Source organism: Dermacentor albipictus, chromosome 10 (genome assembly GCF_038994185.2).
Source record: "Dermacentor albipictus isolate Rhodes 1998 colony chromosome 10, USDA_Dalb.pri_finalv2, whole genome shotgun sequence".
NCBI classification, from domain to species: domain Eukaryota; kingdom Metazoa; phylum Arthropoda; class Arachnida; order Ixodida; family Ixodidae; genus Dermacentor; species Dermacentor albipictus.
The window spans coordinates 64,643,493-64,655,179 of record NC_091830.1 but is presented as its reverse complement, the minus strand read 5'-3'; the positions used below and the strand labels follow the sequence as shown (position 1 = coordinate 64,655,179).

The 11,687-nt window shown below is 45.0% G+C and overlaps 1 protein-coding gene across 2 annotated transcripts in view; it reads right to left on the bottom strand.

The window, feature by feature from the left end:
* Window positions 1-7,124: 7,124 nt before the first annotated feature.
* Window positions 7,125-11,687, bottom strand: part of LOC135904179 (F-box only protein 3-like) — a 27,874-nt gene continuing 23,311 nt past the window's right edge. For both annotated transcript variants that reach the window (XM_065434798.2, XM_065434800.2), the window contains exons 9-11: window positions 10,890-11,005; window positions 9,830-9,943; window positions 7,125-7,527 (exon numbers count right to left, since the gene is read on the bottom strand). In XM_065434798.2, the coding sequence (XP_065290870.1) occupies window positions 7,412-7,527; window positions 9,830-9,943; window positions 10,890-11,005 (346 nt within the window). In that variant the 3' untranslated portion in view covers window positions 7,125-7,411. The remainder of the gene's footprint in view (window positions 7,528-9,829; window positions 9,944-10,889; window positions 11,006-11,687) is intronic.

The following is an 11,687-nucleotide window of genomic DNA, read 5'->3' as shown; positions in this document are numbered from 1 at the left end:
AACCGCTCTGTGGTTCGCTATAATAACACCGAGTCGGATAATGCCTTACAAACTCTTGTATGTCACTTCTTTGAGTTTTGTTACCGTGAGAACACGCTCCCGCAACTGTTGTTCAGGTTGCTTAAGTACCATGAGTATGGGGCTGAGCTTTATAGAATGACAAAAGCTAGTTAAAGAAGTGAAGGATATCGGGCAAGGAGTAATGCAATTGAAAGTGATGGGCATACCATTATGAGGCAGGAGGATGGAAGCATGGATACGAGAATGAACATGGTTGGCTGACATTCAAAGTCGAGATGAAGTAGAGTATGATAAGGCTTGTAATGTAGAGAACAAATGACTGGTGCTCCGCAATAGAATGGGTGCCAAGTTGTACCCCGAGGCGTGCATTTCGACTGCGCATGCAAATATAGTCTGCTTCTTTGAGCAGTTTATTTCAAGTAACGTAATTGTGCTATTTGCCAGAGGCAATTACCAAAATATTCTGTACGGTCTGGAAAAAAAGAGGACACCTGGTGCATACAAGAACCTATTATTGCCACCATTGAATCGTCGTGTTCAGAAAACAGTTGCACACCAAATTCCAAGAAAGGGCTACCTACATCCATGCCTAGAAACTCCTTCTCCGATGGAGCAATCAAAAGGCAGACATCTTGTGAGCATGCAATCTTTGGTGCAATTGTTCATTGTTCACGATGTTTCAGTGGTAGCATAGTAACCATTTAGCACGCTTTGCCGAGTACACCCGTGGAAGTTGGTGCTGTGTGTTGTCCTCTCTGCCTGTCTGCTTTGTTTCTTTGGTAGGTTTTTTTTTGCATGTTGTACAATTAATTAATGTTGTAGAGACAAAGCCAAGTACATAACATCACGAACATTGGTGCTATTGTAATGAGTGACTAAAATGTCTGCAGCTCTGTATTGCCATAGCATACATAATTAAAAGAGCCACTCGCAAAACTTCAAAAAAAATTGTGCAGGTCCAACACATGTGGTTGTGGAAGCTACGTGAAGCGCTTTCTTAAAGGACCTTGAAATACTTCTTGAACATGAAGAAAATATTGCCGACCTCCAGACGAGGCTCCTGTGAAACATGCGAGCCAAATACTGCACAGAAGCTGCAAGGAATTTACAGTTTCATGTAAAAAAAAAAATCTGCGCTCTCTTTGGCAACGTCGTCACGCAGCTGCATTGCAAGCAGCCAAGCCCACCAATAGTTATTGGCTGATTTCGTGACCACAAGGACGTTCTCGGTAACATGGTCTTGGATTGTACCAACTCGACCAACTTTCTGTCCTTTTGCATTCTCAGTAATGTTATAATTGCTAATTTTCAGTTAAATAAATGAAAAGATGCACATGTCTGCGATCTCAAAAATACCAGAAAAACGTTAATACATTGCTGCGCTATCGGTCTACACAAATGGCAGTTGCGCGTAGCTGCGTCTGCCAAGCATGGCTTCGGAATTGCACTGGCGTGCTGTGCAGCATACATAACACGGTGGCCACAGGGTGCTACGACGAGCCTTCTGATTGGCGGGACGATTAGACAATGGCGTGCCCCGATTGGACGCTGGAAGTGATACAGCCACGGGCAACCGAGCACCAATCTCGCAATGACACAGCACCCCACACGCCTGAACCGGAAGGATTGTAGCAGCGTGTTAGTCGTAAAGAAAAAGAAAAACAGCTCTTTGCTGTTTTTTCCTTGCCCACCTTTCATCTTACTTGCCTCTTGCCATCCACCCTGTGTCACTTGCGCTAGCGAGTGGAGACAAAACGCGAAGGGAAAGCCATGCATTGGAGCAATAACTAGCATTAACTCCCCTTGTAGTACTTGTAGGATCCAGAAAATTTTTTTGAGGCAGGAATGAGACGTCTACTGAAATGCTTTTGAGGCAACCTCTGGATCGATCTGTATTAAATTTGTTGCACTTAAGCGAGAAAGTTTATTTCAGGTGACTGCAGCGAGCAGAATTTTAATGTCGGACTTTGGTTTAGGCTCTTCATTACATTTTTACAGAAATTGCCAAAAATCGGCAAAAAAAAATAAATGGAAGCACGAAATGTACAAATCCCCAACTCTCCACCAAAAACGGATATCACAGTTCTGTAAACTGCACCCGTTAAATAATCTAAGCAGGCGAGATTAATGGATGAGTTAATTTACATATTACGTAAGTTTGTTCAAACATTGTGGAGGGTTTTGCAAAGTCATACTTGTATATTGATGTATTTGAGAGTTATTTATAACCTATCAATTTTGTTCGCTTAGCTGTACTACTAGGTGCAGTTTACAATATTGTGATATCATTTTTCATTCATTAGTTCGAGCTGTAAACTTCATAGTTTCGTTTTCTGCAAAATTTTTATTACAGAACTTTTCTTAAAAGTTTGGCGGCCTAAATGAAAGATCTGCTCCTAACAGTCACTAGATGTTAATTTTTCCTTTTAAATTGGAACAAACCTCATCAATTTTGGTACAGTGGCTGCCAAGAAAAACGATTTCTCCTTTCCCATGTATTTAGAGAGGAGTCCTTGAGATAAAGTTTCCTTTTAAATGCCACATCTTGTAACATGTAGGAGCTGTACTTGCATGTTATGCCCTTACTGCACGAATTTCTATTTCCTTGTGGAAGCAGTCCTTTCTTCAGGCCAGATATGCCTAAACTAATCTCAGTTTTCTAAAGATAGGTATAGTTATGGCTTTACGAGTCAAAGTTGTAGCATATCATATTTGATATACTATGCAGCCGTGGGTACATTTTATGACTATGCAGAAAGACGTTTGAAAACCTGCAAAAGCATTGGAATTGTTGAAAAACTTCGAGCACTGCCTATAAATAGTACCAGAATTTTCATTTTCTGACATATTCATCACTAATAATGATGCTAAAGAGCAGTATAACCTGCAGAAATATATTTTGCAATGAAATTGTTTCTTTTGCGAGAAAGCAAGTCTCCGCTATCCTGAAAACGATCAAAAACTGCATCGTCATCATCATCAGCCTGTTTTATGTCCACTGCAGGACGAAGGCCTCTCCCTGCGATCTTCAATTACCCCTCTCCTGTGCCAACTGATTCCGACTAGCGCCCGTGAATTTCCTAGTTTCATCGCTCCACCTTGTCTTTTGTCGTCCTCAATTGCATTTTCCTTCTCTAGGTACCTATTCTGTAATCCTAATGGTCCAACAGTTATCTAACCGGCGTACTGCATGACCCGCCCCGCTCCATTTTTTCCTCTCGATGTCAATTAGAATATCGTCTATCCCGCTTGCTCTCTGATCCAAACCACTCTCCGTCTCTTAACGTTATGCCTAGCAATCTTCGTTCCATCGCTCTTTGCGCGATCCTTAACTTGTTCTCAAGCTTCTTTGTCAGTCTCCAAGTCTCTGCTTCATATGTCAGCACTGGTAAAATGCACTGATTGTACACCTTCCTTTTCAATGAGAATGGTAAGCTTCCAGTCAGGATCTGACGGTGTCCGCCTTATGTGCTCCAACCCATTTTTATTCTTCTGAAAATTTTCTTCTCATGATTAGTGTCCCCTGTGAGTAATTGACCTAGGTAAACGTATTCCTTCGCAGACTCTAAAGGCTCATTGACGATCCTGAACTCTTGTTCCCTTGCGAGGCTATTTATCATTATCTGTTTTCTGCGTATTAATCTTCAACCTCACTCTTACACCCTTTTAAGGCCCTCAGTCATTTGTTGTAACTCGTGCCAAATGTTTCTGAACAGGACAATGTCATCTGCAAACCGAAGGTTGCAGATATATTCGCCGTCGATCTTTACTCCTAAGCCTCCCCAGTTTAATAGCTTGAATACTTCTTCCAAGCACGCAGTGAGTAGCATTGGAGAGATTGTGCCTCCCTGTCTGACACCGTTATTTGTAGGTATCTTCCTGCTTTTCTTGTGTAGAATTAAGGTAGCTGTAGAACCTCTGCAGATATTTTCCAGGGTATTTACGTAAGCGTTCTGTACTCCTCGATTACATAATGCCTCTATGACTGCTGGTATCTACTGAATCAAGTGCCTTTTCGTAACCTATGAAAGCCATATAGAGAGGCTTATTATACTCTGTGGATTTCTCGATAACATGATTAATGACATGGATGCGATCCATTATGGATTATTCTTTCCTGAAGCCAGCCTCTTCCCTTGGTTGCCTAAAGTCCAGTGTTGCCCTTATTTTATTGGAGGTTATTTTGGTAAATATTTTATATAATACTGGGAGTAAGCTAATGGGCCTATAATTTTTTTATTCTTTAACGTCTCCCTTTTTGTGGATTAGGATAATGTTTGCATTTTTCCAGTTTTCTAGGGCGCTTGCAGCCAATGGACACTTTGTGTGGAGAGCCGCCAGTTTTCCAAGCATTATGTCTCCTCCATCTTTGATTAAATCGACTGTTATTCCATTTTCTCCTGCCGCTCTTCCTCGTTTCATGTCTTGCAAGGCCCTTCTTACCTCTTCGCTAGTTATAGGTGTTGTGCAGCAATGAATGCTTGCCTCACGCAACCACCCAAACGTCTTTCTCTATAAAATCTTCACAGTAGGCTCATAAAGCATAAACAAACACCATGGTATGTTCCTTGTGCACTGATTTCAAGTGCATAAATTGTGAAAATAACCTGTTTACTTATAAACTTGCTGCATGTTCTGTGACGCGATTCTGTGCTGCTTTAAGGAAAAAAATAACTCGAAAGTTATTTCCAATGCTATGTATTTCATTGCTAGAAAGACCATAGATTCTGAGTAAATATATAGGATTTTTCTTCTTTTTGATTCTGTTATGCTAGAAGTTATTCAGTGTCTACCATATATGATACATCATGTGGTAAGGGTTAAATGTTGCATGAAACACGGCACATGTATCAGACTTTAAATCTGCATTGTGGACACGTGACAGGAGTTGAGAAATTTGGATCAAATTTCTCAGTCACGACTGGCTTCCTTTAACGTGACGGTGTTAAATGCCCTGTGTCGCAGAAGATCTGGCGTCGGCGTCCCGCGTCGTCCGTTATTATGGCAGAATAATTTCGAACCACGCATACCTAACCATGCAGGCCCTTCATGTAGCGCAGTGAAGTTACTGAACTAATTGAATTTCTCAAAGTAAAATGCGCCAGAAGAATCGTAAAGTACGACTTCACAATTCGAAGACCGAATCGAATAAGACACTATTAGATTCTTTATTCGAAAGTTTGAAATATTTGTACAATCCTGCATTTGAATGAAATTTCGCACATGCCTTGGCTCTGTGTAAAGTAACTTTCTTGGCCACACCAACTTAGACACTCCCCCTCCCTCCCCACACACACGCACAACACGTAATTGCAGATGTCTTTATTTACTTTTATGTATTTACAACATTTGCTTCCCTTGATGAACGGATACATAAAAAAAAGAGTGTCTGCGTTGTTCACATCAACACTCAGAAAACACTGCCTGTATGGTGTTGCTGTTGAGAGGACAGCCGGAGCTTCCATTACTTCGGCAAAAAGTGGAACGCCGAGAACACGGGCAATCATTGCACACGCGAAATCATTGCCGGCGCACATTTCGCATCTTGCACGTCAATCAAACAGCCGACTTAGTTCTTCCTAGTTATGTACACATTTCGTGCGCATCCCATACCTTACGGTCAGTGACAACCACCCACAGGATGCACTCAAGGTTAAGGAAATGAGAACATTAAACTAATTAACGCAATAAATTCGGAGGCAAAATAATGCACGACTTGAAATGCGAGCTAGGAAACGATCCTTGTCGCCACAGCCCGTCTCCTGACGCTGCACAAAACTGTGAATCTCGGCAAGTACAGGCGCAGCCACTGCTAGTGGTAACGCGGGAACCTGTTGCACCGCTCGACAGAGCACCACCGCTGGCGCCTCACGAAGTCTTGCGGGGCAGCTGCAATCACAGCGACCGGCCAGTTGCGTCGTCTGCTATGGTTCCTCCCCTTCGCCGTGTGCGTTGGTATCTCGATTACATGCACTGACGGCTATGAGTAATCAACACTCCATGCACGCACAGAAAATCTGGGAGGGACCGCAGCAGACGATGCACCGGGCGCTCTGCGTATAGCTTTGATTGCGGAAAGTGATACGTGGTAGATCTCCGCACAGTGCTATTACGGGCCCCTGTGTTCCCACTAGCAGTGACCACGCCTGTACCGTCAACGAATAGCTAACAGCGAAAAACCGATCAAAGCACCTATTATGCATGATTACGTGAAAGTGCGACATGCGACTGCTCCATGGTCAGTTCCAAACCACGATGCAGGCCGAAACCCACGTTTAGAACTTGAATAAAGCCGGTGTTATAAGTGCAGGCAAAGCTGAAAAATTCAAGAAGGCATTAGAGCCGTTCTCCTCTCGTTCGCACTTGAATTCATGATGTCAGCATATATCAAACATGTTCAATCATTTGCACATATTCCTAGGTTGCTTTACAAAGGACCAGAATGAAACGCGCCAACCTCTCTAAAGCTTTTTAAGATAAAACAAAACATCCGCTACTGACAGCAATGGAGGAGGCAAGAAAACAACAACAAAAAAAACTTGCACCATTATATCTCGCAAGTCTACGGACGAAATTCGCAATAAATAGTAATAAATCTACCCAGGTAACACTGTCCACCAAAAGACTACGAGGCTGTAGTTGCAATACCGCATCTCACCTAAAATGAAACCTGTAGCAAGCAACGATAATGTCTTTACGTCTCTACTGCAAGACGTGAACTCGGGATTTTAGCAGACCAACCTCACGGGGCAAAAAGCCTCTTCCAGAAATAAAAAAAAAGAAGGAGATAGAGCGAGAAGCCTAGACTGATTGCTCAGGAAGTCCTTTCTATCTCCTAGAGACCGGCTTAAGAAAAACATTGTGCATGACACCAGCTTGGCAGCGGCCCACAACTGTTCGTAAATGTCACCACTTCTTATCAACACGGCACTTGACGACCGCTTCAACATCGTTGCTGCTGCAGAAGCCTGTCGCACCAAGTGTGTCAGGCTCAGCCGCCCAACAGCGCTTGAGACCCCACAAATTAGGGGAAAAAAAATTTATGCCAATGCACCTATCACATGGGCCCAGCAAGCAGATAACCAAGCAAACACACACACAAAGAAAAGGAAAAAATCCTATTGGTATTGCATCACCAAGCTGACATCACGGCCACAATGCACCAGGCGGCCTGAAACACCCGGTCTTTATACTCCAGGCAGCCAGTGTTAAACCCACGGTCACGACAATCAGTTTGCTGGCTCCCTGACTGAACCAGAGCACAGCGGTTGTTGAGGCAGGAGCAGCTTGGTGTTAAGGAAACGTTGCAGGCCATGCCGCTGGTGACGCGGAAGAGCAGACAGCATCCGCGACGTTGACTCAATGACGGCAACAAGAGAGGCCGCGGGCATCACTGCGCCTTCTTGACGGCATCCCGTTGCCGCTTGATGGCTTCTCGCTCGGCCGACGTGACGTACGGTAGACATTTCATGTTGAAAACGGGACAGTGAACCTCGGTCATATCGCCTGGAACAAAGCAAAAAGTTGATGACCATGGAGGTGTTAACGGACTGGTTGCTCTCGAGTTGTAACAAGTGATCAAGGGCCATAATATGTAATGATTCTTTTACATTTCCACTGTTTCTGTCATTTTCCATTGTCATTGGCTGGCATAATGTTATGGCCTTTGTTATCGCTGGTGTTGGCCACTTGTTTTGAACAAAAATAATGCGAAAAGAAACCCGGCTTCAGATTAACGCAAGCTTGGGTAGGAGGGCACTGCAAAATGTTGCTGTGATATACGTTGCATGAGAGAGAAGAATGTTCGAGAAAACACTAGAATAAAGCATACCACTAAATCAAGCTAGAACAGCACATTACAGACGTTAAATATAGCAGATGGATTACCTTTACCAAGAAAGAAGAAAGCATAGAATGGGAGAAATGGGTGAATGCTCTGTAGTGCTGGAGCATTGCCTCCTGTGACATCTGACTGTGCTGTCAGGAGAGATGATCACTTCCCTGTGTTTGTTCAGGGAATTGAACCTATACCAAACTGTCTGTCCTTTTCCCTGCATTTTATGTGGCAACATTAACCAACTGATGCCGATTACTCCTTTGCCGAGGGAGTGCGACACCGGCTGGATCTACTCTTTACCGTCTCATTCTTATGAGAAAGTAACGTGATCCATGTGGCCAAATTTGCCACGGATTGCGAACCACCCTTCTTTGATTGGATGTAGTAACGGCAAGCGAGGGTAAAGATCGGCGAGCCAGAAACCCACATGTACAGTCACTGCCAAAAGTTCACGAGGCACAAGCTGTACGAAGAAGCTGAAATTCCACTCAGTTCGGGCATGCAGCCCCCAAGTTAATGCAACCATGGGTTGGCTACGAACATTACTGCAGGCTGAAACTCCTAATTCCACGCTATGTGCTAAGGCTTAGTGGAAGTTCAGCCTTTTCACAGATCCTGTATACGCTTTTGACACTGGTAGTGCGCGTACTTTGCACGAAGCCCTCTTTTCCAAAAGTACGAGCTTCTGTATCTCAGCAACTCCGACCACAACATGTCGACCCTCACGCTGCCACTTCAAACCCCCTCTACGGGTATGCACATGCGACTTCGAAAACAGTGCGCCACACGGGTGGCCAAATGGGCATACTTCAAGAACCGCAAGAAAGGACTTGGGGGGGGGGGCATATTCTGTAAGTGTCCACCTAATGGAATGTCCATTTCGTCTGCTGCTGAAATGCTGATTGGCTGGAGTGCCTGCCTCCTTCTGACGCATACCCCAGCCCGGTCAACCAGAAGTTCAGCAGCAGACGAAATGGACATGTCCACTAGGTGGGTAATTACAGGATATCCCCCCCGTTTAATCATGGGCATGTATAAAACATGACTTGCGTATACTATAACGGCATCGCTGACTGTGTTCTTTCATATTTTGACAGTTCCTTGTCATTGCTACGCAACAACTTAGCTTATGTGAATGGCTCCCACACGTGTTTGTAAAGCATCTTCCAACTCTAGTTCGTTGAGAAAGAGTCATAACATTGCACATGCAAAATGACGACGACTGATGGCATTTCAACACACTAAAGCAACACGTGGCCTATAAGGGAGGCCGCAGTTGGGCTGGTGCGCTAGATCGATTTCAACCAACCGGGCTGTTTTAAACATGTGCCTAAATCTAAGTGTCCATGCGTTTTTGCATTCCACCCCCACCAGAATGTGGTAGCGGCCTGGTCTTTCACATTGTCTGTTGTGCAGCTATGGCAGCTACAGCTGGTATGATTGTAGATAATTTTCTGTGCCAACGAAGGCGGAGCTACAGGGGCAGAGCTTCTGCAGATGCCTGACTGTGCCAAGTAGTGTGGCAGCATTTGACAGCAGTTTTATTGATTTCTTCAAAAATATACTAAATCTGAGTATCCGAGTGATGAGATAGTAGATGTGGCGGCTTTGCACGTGCTAATACACGAAAGAGCAAAGCAAAAAAAGTAAAATGCAAATGAAAGACCGAGCACAGCAGAATGCCTTTATGACGAAGTACTCGGGGCCTTCGAAATCATCCGTTATACAGGTGACTTCGTCGTAAAGATCTTGCCCCACACAGTTCCCAATGGAACCGGGGCAGACTGATTCCTTCGATATACAGGTCGCTTTGGTGCAGAGGCGTTTGTTGCAGAGGTGCTCGACTGTCGCATATTATGCCTAATTTCAACACAAGCAACGCTTATGGTTCCCATTCCCCAGCTTGAACAAATCTGAAAGAGACTGCGGGGCACCATTTCTCAGAAGCACAGTCACATGGGCTTCGCTCACCAGTGTGCAGGTTGCGCATGACGAAGTGCCCCTTCATGTTGCCGAAGGTGGTGCTCAGGCTGGTGCAGCTCACCCACGAGAAGTAGGCGCCAGGGCTCATCACAGGGTACTCACCTGCGTGGCACGGACGCGACACGCACACACGTGACGATGGTGCCCATCACCGACTGAGACAAATCAATATTTATTTCCATCCTAAACTGCAAATAGAGGCACTGCAGAACATAAAGCCACCTGGGACAGCTTCGTGAAGCTACAGCTGTTCGAACATCTGTTTCTTCTTAAAAGCAGCAGCAGGTACACAGTGTCTGGAAGCAGTGCGTTAGAGTCACTAACGCTGAAAGAAATGTACGCAGCAATGCAAGCAAGAGCAGCGGAAGTGACCGGCGATCGAGGCGGCAAAACTGTGATATGTGGCGCAGCAGCCGGCGACAAGCTGAGATGGCAAGACCTACTGGAGTGTTCCAACTCCTCGCACTCATGGGTAGTTCGGTAGACAGTTGCCTCTAGGGAAGAATTACTCTTTTTCTATTGAAATAGCAATTACACGAATGCTCAAGGGCAGCGTCCTGCATGTCGCAGCTAGCAGTAGCATTGTGCGGATGCCAGCAATGTATAAACACGCTAGTGTCCCTGCGGAGCTAGAATGTGCGTGCGCTCTGGTCTGAGAGGTAAATGTTGAGCTAACATTATGCAACATTGCACCGGTTGCTGAACCATGCTGATCGTTTCCCGTTGGTATAATCTTGGACACTATCGAGACGCCATGGCTCCTCCACCACTGGCAGCACTCAGCGCTCTAGCATTGTGAGGCGCCTGGCAACGCCCCCCCCCTTTTTTCGGCAATCCAGTTCTACGAATAGAATTGCGCTACCTGCCACAGGTCACCTCTTAAAAATTCTGTCTAGTCAAAAAAAGAATGAGTTGGTACGCATTTCTTCATTACTACTGAACCCCAAAAAATGAGGCGAGGCAGAAAACTATCCACTGCGAAGTGCCAGGCACGAGGCAAAGAGCGCTTCCCACTAAAACGAAAGGTCGCACCGCAACTGTTACTCACCCACCACGCCTCGGCCATCCACACGTTCCTCAAGCCCATTCTCGTCGGTGATGATCCAGTGGCGGGTCTCCAGTTGACAGCTCTCGTGGTCCGACGCCTCTTCCGACATGGACATGCTGGGTTTGAGAAGTGAGTGGCTGGGTTGGGTTACGTGACCGCATGTCAAATCACTGGGAGCCCTGTGTTCAAGCTTACTTGAAATTGTCAGCGGGAGCTCCAAGTGCGGGCTTAATAAATGCTAACGCCAGACAAAATGACGAAGTTGATGCTAAAGTTACTGTTTGAGAAACTGTTTAAAGTTTGTGATATAAGGTGCTAGAGGTAGAGCACACGAGCTAGCTTGAAGTTTCTTAAACTGCTCATCAACTATTCTTATTTAGTATTTTGCTTGGTTAAGCTATTCTGTAGCCAGAGAGGCGTTATTGTGTGGAGTGGATACATATTGTGTAAGAACAAATCCAGTACAAAACATGTTTGAAATACGTGCCAGGTGTTTTGCAATAGGTCTCAAGAGAAGGGACGAGCAGTCGGGGGTGGCAGAGATTTAAGTTGCGCGATGAAATAAGGAAATTTGCAGGCGTAGGGGTGAACTCGGCTGACGCAAGGCAGAGATAATAAATGATTTGCAAAACCTATAAGGTAGCTTTCCTGCAGTGCAAAATTTCATGCACAATGGCGGCGCGGCCTGTCCTCTCTGCAATTGTAGGGCACAACGTAGTGTGCCACCTGCTCGGCTTCTTTGGACGAATGTGCTGCATGACCAGACACCGCTTGTGACAGGGCTATTCGAGAGAAAAA